The sequence below is a fragment of the Falco biarmicus genome, chromosome 2, assembly GCF_023638135.1.
Source record: "Falco biarmicus isolate bFalBia1 chromosome 2, bFalBia1.pri, whole genome shotgun sequence".
Lineage (NCBI taxonomy): Eukaryota > Metazoa > Chordata > Aves > Falconiformes > Falconidae > Falco > Falco biarmicus.
Window position 1 is genome coordinate 110,837,019 of NC_079289.1, and position 17,037 is coordinate 110,854,055.

Genomic DNA, 17,037 nt, shown 5'->3' on the forward strand with positions numbered 1-17,037 from the left:
CAGCTACTGCAATTTAGACAATTCTTTCTCCTGCCCCGGAAAATCCTGCCTGGACTTCAATCCATGAACACATCTGGAGGAACTTTGATTTTTGTGCAGTTCTGAGGATCCCGTTGGCCACGAAGGCTTCTGTTTCAAGGTTCCTGACCTGAGAAGCCATAGTGTAGACACTGATCCACCATCACATATGTAGACTGGTGCTAGTGCCTATTTTATTTTTGTATTTAAATTACATACATGCGTGTGGATCTTTCTTCTTTACCCTCTCAAAGAGGAAGCAGAATCAATTCCCAGAACACATTTCTAGTTGAACATATTTAAATTTGTGAAGAGAAGGTAGGATTAGACAGGATTGTGTGTTCAGTTTTCTAAATTACAAGACAGTCTTTCCCAGTCCCTCTAATGGGTTTTGAGCAAGTGTAGAAATGAACTGTGTTGCAATCAACTCTGTTTAAATGAACAATAGATGTTAACAGTTTGCAGCTCTAGATGTTCTGGAACAGACTAGACTCTCAAACCAGTTACTGAAGCCTAATGTATATATATGGATTCTTCCCTCTGTCACTGCCTGTCCCAAGCTGTGACGGAGGGCATACAGGGTACTATGCAACAAAGTTGTAGGTGGTCTGTCACCACAGGACAGGAAATCTATGACAAACTATGTGCAAGATTTCAGACTACACCCTTCTTGTTTTCTGCCTTAAAATGAAAGTAATTGTTTCTGTCAGACTGCCATGAATTTAAAGCGCATGGTAGAACTGGCAGCACAGAAAGCACATTTGTCAGGTATACTAGGTAAGCATATTAAGAAGGATGACTTCAAATTACAGATCCTAATCCACAGCCCTTACACCAAGTGCGCACTTCAAGCTGGTTTATCAAAAGGAGTTGACTGAAGAGAGAGAGTTTAAAGAGCATTTGCTGTTGCAGGGCCTTTGAGGTAATGGTCTAAAATGTCATGCTGTAACCAGTGCACAGCAGTAATACGCACAAGAAGGCGTACAGGGGAGAGGAAAAAAAACCAACTGTAAAATTTCAAAGTGATTGCCTTGCAACATGTCTAAGAAAACAAAAGCCCCTTAGGTTTAAGCTAAATATTCTTGGGTTTGATTCAATTTCTTTTTTATCTAGAATAGGTAGCAATAAAAGTAGTATTTCAGATAATGTTTTAAGTAACATTCCCATTCGTATTGTAAATTATATTGTATAATCTTTATTTCACATTTCTAATATTTAAAAAGTAAATTGTATGTACATTTCCCACCCTGATATTAGCGCTACTCATATCAACACCACTCCTTTTGTTTGTCAACATATTTTCAAAAGCCTTGTTACAAAATCCTTTAGTTTAACAATAAATAATTGAATGGAAAAATTATCTTTCTCTCTCCAAAATACTTAAAGGAATAGATGATGCATACCAATTTGCCTTATTTTTAAGGCCAAAGAGAGAATAAGTCTCATCATACCTAACCATTAGACAAGAAACTGGTTTAGTTCAGCCAAGAAAACCCCTAAACATAGAGAAAGTAGATAAATTACTGTGTAAGTGAACTAACGAGTAGGAAAAGAAAGCTTTACAAGATAAATTCAGTATTGGTGAAACAGAAGTAAATGTCAATGCAAATGGTAACACCATCAGCCAATGGTCGTGATTGCAAAAAAATGTGCTAGTTACTACAAATCACTTTCTAGCTTAACTATACATATAAAACAAGTTGTTTTGCAGGGGATGAAACTTGGTCTCTGAAGTCCTAATTAAGACATGTTTTACTGTAGAAAAGCCATGAAAAATAGTGCTAGAGGTTCATGTAGGAACTAATCTCCATTTCAATAAATAGATTGGAGTTTAAGCCAATTTTAAATGAAGAAGAAAGCAAGAAAACTAATGTTAGCAAGCTGAAAAGCAAGACTCTACTAAACCACTAAACGTTTTTGCTATGAAGGATCAATCCCAAGGACCTAAAATGCTATTTAAGGCCCCCTGGACTGGATCTTATGTCTATTTCAGGCAAGAAAGCAGCTACCCTTACTTGTCTAAATCTAGATAGACGAACAGATGTATCCTGCAAGGTACGGAGAGAACACGGAAACAAGCTCACTGAAGAACACCTTTCACATGTCCTGCATGGCTTCCCTAAGTGCGGGGCGCAGGTAACAAGCATGAGAATAGAAAAAGAACATTTGAAGGAAAGGAACAATTACAGCTGTCTACAGATTTTCTTCAAGGACAGGATGGAAAATGAAGCCAAAGAAAAATGAAGGTATGTCAACACAGAACAGTTTTGTAGTGCTAAGTTCAACTATTATTTTCAAGAAATATGTGAGAGTAGTTACATTGAAGTTAAACATCGTCTAGTAGGTAACAATAGTGGTCAGTTCATTTTCAAGGTGAGATCAAAAGATTCCTGTAGTATTCTGGAAGTCTTGTAACAGCTTCTGTTAGTCCTTGTTTAGAAATTGAGGAAGTAGACTCAAACCTTAAGCCTTTTTGTTACTTTGTAGGGGGTTAAATTGACAATAAAGATTTTTAGTCAGATAGAGGGAGCTTATTTTGAATTTGCCTTCAAATTCTCATATTAAACAGGGAAAATATCTATGTCTCCAAATATTTTTTCACGTAATTTTCTGATTTTAAGGTAATATCAGGTACATATTGTATTTCAATATCACCACAATTGCAAACAAAAATAAGTACAACTACAAGGTGTTTTCCTACTATTAAAAAAAAAAAAAATTACTTCCAGTATTTAATACAGGCACATACTGTGAATGCTTGGGGCTTTCTCTTTAAGCGTCATATAAGTTCAGAAAATCAAGTGTGTATTATCTGTGTGTATTATCAACATCTCCACAGAAGCTTAGCTGTAGAGGAAGAAAGAAGCATCACCCCTGTGCTCCTACTAAAGTACTGTGCAGAGGAACTTGTAATTTTTGTGATTTCCTAAAGTCATATAACATCTTCTGACCAGTACTGGCCAGACTCAGTATTAAAATCTCCATCTAAAACAGAAGCCAGGTTGAACAAACTACAGCTACATCAGAATTGTTGCTCCCTACCTGCTTTGAAAGCAGAGGATTTAGACATAGCACAAGTTTCAAAACAATTGCTACCTTTTTTTTTTACTATTGCTATTAAATAAACTGGCCTTCCAGAGTGTTCATTCACTACAGCAGGATGTTTATCATTGTCATGCTCATTTTTGGCCAAGCATACAGAGTTCTCCCCTTTCTGGGTTAAGTCTTCCATGACAGATGGGCACATGGAGCCCAAGAGATTATTTGCAAAGCTGCACAGAAAACTGAAATACAGACCAGAGGAAAGAATGCTCCCAACGGTTTGTGTTACAAGGGAATGAATTCACTGAAATGACAAAACTTTCCCATTCACATTTCTGTTTGTATACATCATTGATTGTCTATACCAGGATATAAGCAATTGGGAAGGAAAATAAAAGTCTTCAGTGAAAATTAAACATCCAGAAACACAAAAACCAAGAACAACAACTTCCAGGATCTTTGCAGTGTTTTTTTATAGACACCTGTAAGATGGGCAAAGAATGGTCCCCTGTGAAAAGTGAGAAAATGGGAGAAAGCCAGTACCAGTGTTTGGTGTTCAGTGGGGCACAACTTCTCTCAACAGGAATCTGCTTGCATGTATGGAGTACAAATGATACTCCAACACAGGTGTAATTAAACATTACTCCAGATCTTCAAAAGAAATTTCAACATACATTCAGGAAGACAGATTTCCACTCCCAATACATTTTTTAGAAACAATTTTTTTCATAAGGTGAGCAAAGCATTGAGAAAGCAGCGTGTTGCTTTGGTGTCTCTAATCTGCAGAAAAAGAAGATACAAGATATTTACGGAAGGACCATGGGAAGCACAGAGGCACCTGGAATACCTTCTCCAGGTGTTGTGAAAGCAGATTTCCAGTCCTCCCCACACCCTACAGGAGGCTTCCCTTCCTCCCCCTCAGCATTCACTGAAAACTGACAGCTGAAGAACTCGTTTGTCTCTGTGTTCACTTAAATAGACAGCAAGCTGCAACATGCATTTTGAGTACACCGGACTGCAAGCATTCTGAGCGTATGTTTTCTCCTCCAACATTTATTACAATCTCTTCACCTTTTACATATAGCAAACTATAACGTAGTTACTGAAACATATGCAGTACCCAAGGATACACAATATTAATTGCTCAATCAACCTGCACTAACACACTGAAATCAACATGTCACATTGGATTACTGTTATTTTTCTAACCTTACCAAGTCAATTTGGGGCATATTTTTTACACACTTGCTTCCTTAACTATTGTAGTATCACTAGTTTGATTACATCATACCTTGCACATTTTGGTGCCTGGCTACACACTTCACATTTATTTTATTGACTTTTCTTCACTGTCAGGGAAAAATTCTGCGTTTTTTTGGAAACAGTAGTTTTACTAGTATATCATATACTGAATTGATTTGTTCTGTACTGAAGTTGCTTTAATTCTTATTAAGAAAACCCCAAAACATGGTATTTTTTGAGTGTTCTTCTAATACCAAGGAAGAAAATGTATCAGTACAGACATGCTTAAATAATAAGGCAATGGTCCATTTCAATGTTCGCCAGTTGTTTAATTAGAAAAATATATTTTTAAATATACTATGATGGAAGAAAGGCAATATATATCCAACAATCCTTCATCTTGATAATACAAATTATTCAATAATAAAAGCTGAAAGCAGCATTAAGCCAGAACTTATATAATTTTCAAGTGTTTCATTGTCAGAAAACTGAGCTGGTCACTTACAGCACATGTTCAGCCTTTTTTTCCCCCATGAGACTTTCACAACTGCTATACAGAACTTGTCACACCACATTACAGATTTATGGTTTTTACTATAAAGTAAGGATTAATCTAAAAAGAAATTAAGGAACATGAATATGGTAAAAAGCATCAAGCATAAATAGCTTCAGCATTTTGTATAAAACCAAGAACATGATTCAACTTTTTAAGATGACTGCTTGGAACTGTAACTTGCGGATTAAATGTGCTTAACTATTACACGTTCTTGTAGCACTAGTACTTAGGAAGCAATGCGACAACTGTATTTTACCACTTACAAACAACAAAAAAGTATTGCTAACTCTTACTATTTCCATGCTTCCATAGCAGGATGTGCCTTTGATCTTTATGATTTGTCCTTGCCTACTATATTAAGCCTCTGTTATTCAATAAGAAACAAGGCAATACAATTCAACTGATTCCAGACTCCTTCCTGGCAACTACTAACTGAAATAAGCAAGAGCTATCTTTAGTAAATTCACTGTTACCCTAAAACATTTAGGAAAGTAGAACAGACACGAAAGACAACCCAGCTGTGTAAGGCAAGGCTTACCACATAAAAAACTCACAGAACAATAATTAAAATACTAGTCTGAGTTGTAAATCATAGTAACCTGAACTAGAGCTTAACACATTTTTAGGAACCACATTGATTTTATTTTCTTGTCTGATAATATATCTTACAGACAGAAAAACAATGCATATTACCTTTTGTACTAAATCCTTATAAAAGCATTTACGCTCCAAACTTCAGAATTGTGATAAATACAGTGGATATAAGATGATGTCGGATCGTTTTATTTCCCTGCCAAGCATTCTGTAGATGAGAAAATAAAAGACTTATTCCTAAGATTACTTACCCATGAAGTTCAGATAGCTCTCTCCTCCAAGTGCATGAGTAATGAGACGAATCATTTTATGAAGCTGTATTCCACGATCAATAACTGCAGTAAGAGGTGAGAGCACACTCATGTTTGTATACATTTCTGCATCCATCAGTCGAAACGCCAAGGTCTTATCACCAACAAGCGCCTGTAACAGTTACAAATAAACACATGAGGAGAACTCTTGGGTGTACTAGATGTGTTTAACTTTTTTTTTTTTTTTTTTTTAAAGCAGGCACTCTGTCGTAAGGGGAGGACTCGAGAGATTGTTGAAGAGTTAAGGATATGGCTCGATGTGCACAATCTAGTCCCTGTTCATAAAGAAAACATCCTGCCACCGCCACTGATCACCAGGTCACAGTGACCCTCGCTTCCAGTTACTGCAACTTTGTATTGTGGGATGTGTAATCACGTGGGCATGATATCTATAATCTGCTGCCAAAAAGAGACAGCATGTAAATTGAGGCAGGGACATCCCCGAGCTGAGTCTCAACTGGATGCCAGACGGGACCATCTGTTTTCCCCTTGCAACCCTCCACATGGTTACTGGAGCTCTCCCCACGCCGATGGGAGTGCGGGTATATGATCCACAAACCAATAGCTGTCTAACCCCTGTTGTGCTCCTACATTTCACCTGATGGGATCAAACTGCACAACCACTTCTGAGAACCTTCTTGCCTACAGATATCAAATGTGAAATGTTAGTGTCAACTCAATATGCCACAAGTGACCTACCACTTTGTAATTTTTACAGAAAATAAGAAAGCAAAAATCCTAGGTAAAGTTCCTGGGATGTACAAATAATGGGCTATTAACAACACTCCTGATTTAGAGACACAGATTGAATATGAAACGGTCATTTATATGCAATCAAAAATGTGATTGGTTTTCTGTGATTTCACACAAGAGAAAACACAAACTAGTAATTCTGACTAAAAACAGCAACTGAATTCCTAACTAGGTAGTGCTTACTGTTATTTGAGAAAGGCCACACAAATGCTATGTAACAAGAATTACTCCAATATATTAGCACGAAGGTAGCTGAAAACATTTTGGAGCATTTATATGTAAAATAGCTAATTTTTGTTCAATTAGCCTAATTCTCATTTTATACTCTAGCATGAAAACTCACTACATTCCAGGGAGACAGCTGAGTTGTAAACCAGTCTAGCTAAAAAGCACTATCATCCTTTAATTTTCCATCTAACAATGTAACACCATACGTAGATTATTCCCTCAAGTAAAAAATAATATTTAAAGGCAAAATTCCTACGCAACCATAGCAAGACTGAAGACTGCAGTGAACAGCTGCGAAGAAGAACTGTTCTCTGGACTCAGAATGTACCTTTTGTTAGTGTCATTTAATATCCCCCTAATCTTCCAATTAGAAGGTGTTCATGTTTTCTATGCCAGCCATGATTTTATGAACTGTTATCCTTCCCCTTTCAATCATCTCTTCTACCCTGAAGAGTCTTAGTCTATTTAGTTTTCTTCTCATGAAAAGGAATTCACACCCAGTATTAATCTTACTAACTCACTCACAGCATTTTTCCCAGTTATGCTGTATATCTTTTGAGATACAGGACCAAATCTGCCTCCAACATTCAAGATGCTACAAACCATGAAAGACTACAGTGGCATAATAATTTTTCTCTTCATTCCACTCATAATAATTTCAGTACTATATCTGCCTTTTTTTTTTTTTTTTACAGCTATAAGCACGGAGTTGCTATTTTCACACACTTGATATAACCACAAGGCCCTGTATGACTGGTAACAGTCAGCTCGTAGCCCCATTGTAACATATAAGTAGCTAGAATTGTTTCAGTCCTTCACATGCATCACTTACAAGTATCTTCAGACCGAATTTTATCTACACTCCCATTTTGTTTCTCTGTCCTAACTTTTCACATATCATTCTCATGTATGTCAGCAATAATTGGTTTTTTTGTTTGTGGGTTTTGGGGTTTTTTTTAATCAAAATAAATAGATCTTCTTTCCAAGTATGAGATTCTAAAACAAAAATACATGGTGTTACGGAAAACAACTAAATTGATAAAATCCAGCATGAAATAAACGAGAGCAACAGTAATGTTATATGTCATGCCTTAGGATGAAGAATTAGCCTTTATAAAAGCAAATAAGCACAGAATAATATACATTTCCAAGTAATGCCTGAAGCTCTTTACCAGGACTGGGACTCTACTGTCATGCCTTAAGTGAACACTGTGTAACAGTCTCCGAGGTAAGCGTGTAAATAGCTACACAAAATTAAGCTGATAAAGTCAGAATTCTCTTCTTAAAATAAAATACATGCCTTGTTTTAGACATTTCTGTTGAATTTTATTATAGAAACTATAGGAAGTAGAATGTCAGCTTCTTATGTAGAAGAAAATGTTGAAGGTACATTACTTAAACCTTTTATTAGAAAATGTTTTGTGGTGGGTTTTTTTAAGTTCCTAATTTTAAAATTCTCAACCAACGTGACTTCTGATTCTTCAGAAACAACCATTACAAAGACTGTGGGAGGTGAGTGTTATCAAAACTATTCATTTCTTTTTCATTTTCCCATATACAGAACCATTACAATTGCTGTGTTTTGAACCAAACTGTTAAAGAATATTTCATTTAGATCTCAAAAAAGGATGTCTGCAATCCCTCTGGAGAGGAAAACATTTTCTTGAAAGGAATACAAATCTCAAACACTGATTCAGTGAACAAATATGCTAAATTGTGATACCGTTTAAGATTATCATAAATGGTGCTCCAGTTTACTTTATGGAAACCAGATTTTCCAAAGCATGGATTAGATGCCTTCAAATGTCTTATGACAGGCAGGCATAACAGGAATAATTTTTCATTTCTTAAGAACCACAAAACTGAAAAACAACACCCACCTACTCCAAGCAAGAATCCTTTATTAAGAAGGAGGATCAGAAGAAACCCCAATAATTAAAACAAAACAAACAGTAGTTCAGATCTACCTGTCTCTGTTGCCTATTCTTCTCAACCCTTGCCTCATTTTGTCTCTAAACCTCATCTTTTACTTGCTTATATATGAACAAACAGATAAAATACCTGGTCATGACTCTCTGCATATGCAATGTATTTTTCTTCATACCGTCTGTTTGTTAATGTATGCACAATATTGCCCATATTCCAGTCTTCATCTTTCAGCTCCTTAATAATCTGCAGAAATTAAGGGAAAGACCACCAAAAAGTTATTGCTGTTTCAACTAAAAGCACATTACTACTTTTCTTCATTATCTTGGTGCAGAAAGTTCCCATGGATTGTGAACTGTTACTTCTCCTATTCCCAAGTTTTGAAGTTGTGAGCTTTCTCTGATAATCCAAAGAGATTTCTTCTTTTCAGTTCCACTACCTAAACATAATAAATAGGACACTTTGTCTCTCCTGTACTTCCATGTATAAGCAAGGACAATGGGACTAGCCATCCACCATGCGAATCCCCTGATACACAGGCAATGTGACTGGCAGGAGCTGCAAAAAAGCACTGCACCAAAAACTAGGAAGAAACATGTGGGCATGTATCTACCTACACACAATACTGAAAGAAGTTCAAGCAACCCTGGCACACGGCGGCTTCTAATTACAGCTTAACCACGGGGCTGACTGGTGGAGAATGTATCACTACAAGACAGCACTATGCTATTGCCAGGAAGCGCACAATAACATCAGAAGGTACTTAGCACAGGGACTTGCACTTTCCCCTGATCTGTGCATTCCCAGTCAGTTCCAAACCCAAAGCTTTGTAATACAAAACAAGCTTTACATTTTTTGCCATGCTAGCTCCTGATTTCTAGCAATTTAAACCACATCAATAGTAACTTTCTGCCCGACATGATACTACTTCCTCGCTCTTCTCAATCTAGTCCAATTTCAGTCTTAGGCCCTTCATTTTTCTTTAGAGACCTCCATTGACCACTACAACTTAAAAACATATATGGAAATATATGGACATAAAAACAGAAGTGATAAAAAGGCAGTAACACCAAGATAGTTAATACAATGCTGTAAAACAACATTCTGGTTGTAACTGGCCATGTATTCCTAAACAGCCTTTTTTTCTTTTCCTTTTCTTTTTTTCTTTTGACTCCAAAAATTCTACTTCTGAACACATTCAGGTCCCTGTGCATCATCATATTACGTACTACATCTATCTTTAATCTGAACTAGTAGAGCCACTGTCATGGCGAACAGCTTATCTTTCTTACTTCTACAAATTCTTTGGAATTACTTCATGGAACCCTGGAGATCCTTCAAGTTTAAAACTGATTTTAGGAAGCTGCCTAGAAAACTTGCTATTAACAGGTACGTACTTACAAGCTGGAGAGAAAGGGGAGCAAGCAGTCTAGGACAGTTTAATAACAGCTGATAGACTGTTTCTAAACTTTTCCCTTCCAATTGTTTCAGCTTTATTTTTGCCTCCAGAAATGTGGTAAATGAATTACGTGCATCATCTCCTTCTCTAACTCAAGGTCTTCTGTCGTGGTTGCTTATTTGCAGCTTCCTTAGCTAGAAGCTCCTGCCTGCATGACCCTATGTTCCTGCACAATCGACACATTCCTAAATAACTGGAGTCTGCTGGGAAACAGCCTGGAGTATCATAGCTGAATTTACACCTGTCAGCATGCCAAGCATCCACCTGCTGTCTCACTTAAGTACCTGCTTAGGCTGGAAGATGTTTTTCTCCAGTTAAGAATGGAATTTACTGCAGAGTAGGTACGATTCCTCTCCAAGTATTGCAAATTAAAACAAACAGACCGTATCAGAGACTACTAAATTAGATTATCAATCTTTTGCCCATGTAAAATTCTACACTGTGGGGTTTTTTTTTTCTTTGTAATATGAACCTGGCCACTTGTATTTTGTCTACCTAGGGAACTGCTCATCTCTGCCTGTCCTAAAGCATGGTAAGGAAGTTGTAGGCGTAAAGGAGAAGGGAAAAAAGGAAAAAAATAAAATAATGATCACAACAAGGTGAAGGTGTTTCTTATTACTACAGAAATATGAGCCCTCACTGCATTCCAGGATCTAAATTACACACTCTGAAGTTTAGTGATGCTGTCCCTGTTGGAAAACCTGGCAAGTTTGTCTTCTGAATGAAAAGAGGTTTGAAAACTGTTTTTCAATCAGCTCTTCACCACCCAGTTACCAAAGTGAAAGATGCTGAAAGATAAGTTAATTTGCTTTTTATTTTAAGCTACTCAGTGTATTTATTAAAGCATTAATGCTCATATGAAACATTTATTGTTTCAGATCATCATGACAGCCTGAGGGATTTGGATGCAATCTTCTATCTAACGGAAAAACATTCTCTAAAACATCAGTAAAAGCCTATTGAGATCATTTAGTGTTTTACTGCTTTTCTTGTGATCCTCTGTATTGAGGAAAAGGTGATTTAAATCCTTATCGTAGTCAGTGTTTATTAGTATATTACTGTTCTTGAAGAGCATTTACAGATTTTTATTATTCCTTTTTAACCTTACTATACTGTTCGCTGTTGTTTCTATAATTCACTTATGTTTACTTTGGTTAAACTTTCAGCTCTACCTATGTTCAGTGCCAACTACTATGCCAAATTTCAGGAGGGTTCCTTGCATGTTGCTGGGGTGGCTGTTTTTGGTTTGTTTGTTTTTTAATATGTGTATGCATACAGTTAACTTATCTACCTGTTCACATGCAATATAAACTAAATATTCTATAGTTGTTGCAAGACACAGGTTATCACAAATAAAACAAGTGTCAGACAGAATGAAAAGAACAGCCCCTGAACTTCTGAAACCTACAGGATATCTGACAGCTCTCATTTCAGCCACTAATTCCTGTGCTTGAGCCTGTCAGAATTTATTTTAATAGGACATTAACAGAAGAGAGAGTAAAAATTGCCAGTAGGATTGAGAAGTATTTTTGTGTATGCACAGAAACATCCCACCTTGAAGAGTAGAACATATTTTTAAAAAAGTTCTCACCTGTATCCATTTATCTGGAATAGCCATGGCTAGTCGATAATCGAAACCCCCTCCTCCCTCTGCAACGGGACGACAAAGAGCTGGCATTCCAGAAACATCCTTAAATAAAATAATAATAAAAACCACAATATCATTTGCACAGCATTGCAATTATTAGTTCAGATTGTCTACCATACAGTAATACTTCTGTGAAGCTGTTTATAGTTTACAGAGTGTTTGTACAGACTGACCAGTGTAAAGGAGGAGAAAAAAACCAAAACAAAACAGTGAGTGATTATTACACCCAGATTTGCTGTTTGAATGCAAAAGTTAAGATGGAAAATCATTAGGACTTTTCTCATCAAACACTCTAGTACAAAATATTTTAACAGAGTAGATATTTGAGCAGGAAGAGACCTCAGTAGATGCAGAATTTGAAACAATCAGCTCTCAAGAGCCAAGTGATCAATAGAAAGTAGTCTACAAAAGACAAATTAAACCTTCATTTTTTAATTGATATTTTGTATTAAAAATGACATAAGAAGAAAAGGTTGAATATAAAGCAGTGTAAGGAAGAAAAATACAATATCTACTCTTTTCCTAAATGCACAAACCCAAAACTATTGATCCAGGTAGCCCTGGAAAGTGACGTGCTCTTACAGCATAATTTTCCGGTTTCATATTGATGGAGGCTGAACATCCTTAAATTCGTATTCAAAGTTATTAAAATATTTATTTAACCATTTTATAAGGCAATTTATCTCCATAGCATTCTTTTTCTAAAGTTAATCTGTACAGAGAATGAAAATCTCCAATAATTGCAGAATGTCTATCAGTACTCAATTTTATTAACTTATGTCAGTGAGAAGGCATTCTACGACAATGTTTATGGATTAACATATATCTCTTCCGTCTACACAACAGAACTTATGAAATTAAATTCTGACTAGAACCAGGGCTTAATTAGGACGCTCTGGTATTCTGGATTCAATCCAGTTTTAAATCCAATTGCTGCATTAGACAATGAAAAAGCTATTTGCACTTTAAGTTACACACAGACGGGCATACACACATACGCAAGTCCAGCCCCCACACCCGCCCTCCAATACTGACACAAGCGAGGAGGCGGATCACATCATCATGAAGCTCATGGCTGGAATCCTGGAGGCAGAAGGCAGGGCTGCCACCCAGAGACACCCTGACTGTAGGAATCTCGACAGCAAGCTCAGGAATTTCAGCAAGGGCAACTGTTAACTCCTGCCCCTGGGATGGATCAACCCTTGCATCCAGCCAGGCTGGGAAGCAGCTCTGCTGGGAAGATGGTGGGGATCTGGGCTGGCAGCAAGCTGAGCAGAAGCCAGCAGCCTGCCCTGGCAGCAGGGATGGCCAGCAGCATCTCCTGGCCAGCTGGGTGAAGAGCAAAGCCAGAAGATCAAAGGAGGCGATTATCCTCCTTCATTCAGCAGTCATTACATCGCACAGACAACTGCATCCACGGTCCACATGCTGTAAATACCAAACAATGAAGCAGAAATTCCTTCCACACCTTTAGGTATTATAAAAGGAAGTTCAATAGCTCGCCTAAATCTGTCCAGAAGTATAAAAACAGACTAATGCTCTCTGAATTATGCAGAACAAGATGACCTGAAACTAAAGCCTTTCTCTCCGATGCTATGAAGACTACGTGGACAAGGACTGACTGTGAGATTTAAGTAGCTCCCATCTACTTCATTCAGAGAATCACAGCATGGTTGGGGCTGGAAGGGACCTCTGGAGATCATCTAGCCCAACCCCCGCTAACGCAGGGTCACCTGGAACAGGTTGCACAGGTTCCATCCAGGAGAGTTTTAAATGTCTCCAGAGAAGGAGACTCCACAGCCTCTCTGGGCAGCCTGTGCCAGAGTCTGTCACCCTCAGGGTAAAGAATTTTTTCCTCATAGTCAGATGGAACTTCTTGTGTTGCAGTTATTGCCCATTGCCCCATGGTGTACCTTCACTGGGCAGCGCTGAAAAGAGCCTAGAGCATCCTCTTAATGCTCACCCTTAAGGTATTTGTGTAAGTTGATAAGATGGCACAATTCTCAAAGTCAGATTTTTAGGAAGTAAAATTCCAAATGTAGTACTATTTATTTCTATCTAAAGCTTTTACCTGAACACAAAAAAAAATGATTCAGTGTTAATTGTTCAGTATATATTCCAACTAATGTAAAGAGCCAATGCCTAAGCATTTGTTCAGATTCAGTTTTAAATGAGCTGAATATAAAAAAACCCCAGAAATCATAGCGGTAGAGGTTTTTTGCCTGTTTGTTTTTATGCTACTTTAGGCATGATGTAACTTTACCTAACGTTTTTTTCTTCTCATAACACAAAACTTTAATTACAGCTATATTTAGAAGGCCAAAATCAAAACCAAGTATATAGTCAGTAATACCTAAAAACTTAGAAATTACTAAGACAGCAAATAAACAGAATATTAAAAAGCGGTAAAAATAAGCAGCAAAATAATTAAGGTATGTATTACAATCAGTTATGGATAGACAAAAACATTTCTCATGTGGCGCTCATTCCATCATCATTATAGGCAAGCAGACATTCTTCATTGTCTTTCATAATTTTCAATTATGTCAATAGTTCCTCCTTCTGAAATTCTCCTTTAACCATGCAGTACATTGATCAATCCTCTGTTTTGTGTACTGACTCCCCCAGGCAGAAAATGATATATTGAAATAGAAGCAGTTTTCAACTCAAGCAAGAGAAACCGAAGACACATCTTACTAAGAAAAAACTTTTAGGCCAGGTAATACAAGCAGAGCGAACTCAGAATTTCATTGGTAAGAATGCTTATAATCTAAAGCCACCTAGAAAATGCACAAATTTTACTTCAAATACACATATAGCTCAATGAAACTGTCTCAAGTTTACTAGTGACTGCTCACCAGACGCTGTTTTTGATAGCTTATCATTAAACTTTTACAAGTTGTTGTCTAGAATATAAAACTTTACCATAAGTAAAAAATGAAGTTAAGCAGTATTTTGTTTTCTGATGATAAATAGGTAACACTTAAGTAATACAAAGTTTTATTAGAAATCAAGATAGATATCAGAAGGATGCAATTCTTTAAATGAAAAGAATTATTTAAATATAGTAACATAATAATCCTCAAGGTTTAAATTATTTTTTTTTTCTTTTAAATAAAAATATTAGAGAAAACATACCTATTCATAGAACTTCAATGCTCTGGTGTTTTGTACCATTAGAATTTCCATGTGCCAACAGTCAAAAATTGATCTCAATCAACTCATAATATAGTCTATTTACTCCCTCAGAGACTTGAATAAAATTAATACTAAATTTAAATTAGCATGCACATTCAACATTTATAATTTTAGCACATTTATTTTGAAGGGGAATTATCAGTTGTGTCAACGTAATTCAAAATATGCAAAACCACACTAGGGCTGTTAATCTTTAGTACCATGAATCGCTAGTGACAAATGGCAATCATGCAAAGGCAATAAATTAATAAAAACCAATCTCATTACAAGTTCAAGGAGATGAAGAGAAGAAAAAAAAAAAGAAATCCTCACATTAATTAATGACCCATTAATGCAGAGAATATTCCCAAAGTGCATATTCCAGTTGTCTTTCCCCACAAGACGAAATCTGTCCACTAATTAATACCTCTGAGCTCATGTCACTACTTCAGTACCTGAAGTGTGACTTGACAATTAACCGGAAATTCACATCCCAAAGCAAACTAATCAATATTAACGTCACTGAGGATGGCAAATTCTGATCTTACCTCCGCTATGGTTATACATTCTGGATGCAAGAATTTAATCATGTGGTTGGCCAGCATGAGATAACACAAAGCATCTTCATCCACTTGTAGGCCAAAATATTCATTGTAATCTCCACTGAATCCTGTGCCTAATGAGACAGGAAGTTTTAAAGGTCACAGTCACTTAAACAAACAAACAAGGAAACAACTTAGCTATTTTGTAATATGCCTTTTTGTAAGCACCAAATTTATTCCTAGTTTCAGATCTATCCATATAGCAGCACAACAAGATATTAGCACATCTGGAATTTTTTGAGCATTCCAGTGAACTTTATAGCACTATTTCCACAGCAGCTGAGATGCAACAAGACTGTTGAGATTAGAGTTGCTTAAATTACTTACCAATCCCATGATGGTGATACAACATAGATGTAACACCATCAAACCGGAATCCATCAAAGCGATAGTCTTCAATCCACATTCTCAAATTAGACAGAAGGAATCTCAAAACTTCCCAGCTGAAATAACATGAATGTATTTGAAAAGCTTTAGAAACCTGGGATCAACTAGAGTTCCTTATACCATGCTCCCCACTTGCACAACCAGTACGTGTACTGGACGTCATACCACTTTAATGCCTCCCTCCCCATTTTCAATTAGCCTTTTCCTAAAATGTTTTTCTTCCTTAAATCTTTGTCTTTTACTGCACGTAATTTTAAGAGTGCAAATACAGGTTTAAGAAAAATTGTCAACTAAGTATACAGACACCCAATAATAGGTGACTGTTTGAACACATATACTACATTTAGTACCCATACTGGCACTGTACTTCACCTCTCTAAAGATGGTTATACTCTGTAGGAAAAGATCTTACAGAAACGGGAAGAAAATCATAACAGGAAAGATATCTTGTCCAAGATTTTAAGGATTAACAGAAATTTTTAGGCATAATAAAGTTGAAAAGCTGTTTTCCAATGCTCACCACCCCACCCCCCACCCCCCAATTATTTAAAAATCACCAGTAGATTACCAAATCACCTACTGTGTTGTAAATTTGCACATTTGAAGAGTAAACCAACTTATGGAAGCTGAGGAGGTATTTTCTGAAATTCAGAACAACAGGAATGGGGTACAGCACACACACAAAGCACAGACATGAAATCAATTTTTTTTTATATATATATATATATAAAGAGGTTCCAAAGTGAGCAAGCACACAGAGGCATTTGTGAACAAAATTCATATTGAAGAACAAAACAGTTGCAGGAACAGTCTTCCTACTGTTCATCACATTCTCTTCCAGGACACTGGTCTCAACAGCTTCAAAAGACCCCCATACCTTCTCTTCACTGTTCACCCTCCATGTCACTACCCTGGTGCCACCCCTGGCACAGGCTGCCCCAGGTGCATCTCCTGCAAGCTATGGCTCCAAAGAGTTCACCAATCAGCCAACCATGTGAGGTACTGAAACTTGTTTTGCCCACGTATGCGACACTTGTCAATGTTCTCCCTAATCCATTTCCCAAGACAGCGTATCCACGACGACACTTTCTACC

The 17,037-nt window shown here is 36.9% G+C and overlaps 1 protein-coding gene across 2 annotated transcripts in view; it reads right to left on the reverse strand.

Annotated features, from left to right (window-relative positions):
• The window catches only part of GBE1 (1,4-alpha-glucan branching enzyme 1), a 167,245-nt gene that overhangs the window by 51,718 nt on the left and 98,490 nt on the right, over positions 1–17,037 (reverse strand). For both annotated transcript variants that reach the window (XM_056327314.1, XM_056327315.1), the window contains exons 8-12: positions 15,884–15,999; positions 15,503–15,630; positions 11,721–11,819; positions 8,806–8,916; positions 5,704–5,875 (exon numbers count right to left, since the gene is read on the reverse strand). In XM_056327314.1, coding sequence (XP_056183289.1) covers positions 5,704–5,875; positions 8,806–8,916; positions 11,721–11,819; positions 15,503–15,630; positions 15,884–15,999 — 626 coding nt within the window. The remainder of the gene's footprint in view (positions 1–5,703; positions 5,876–8,805; positions 8,917–11,720; positions 11,820–15,502; positions 15,631–15,883; positions 16,000–17,037) is intronic.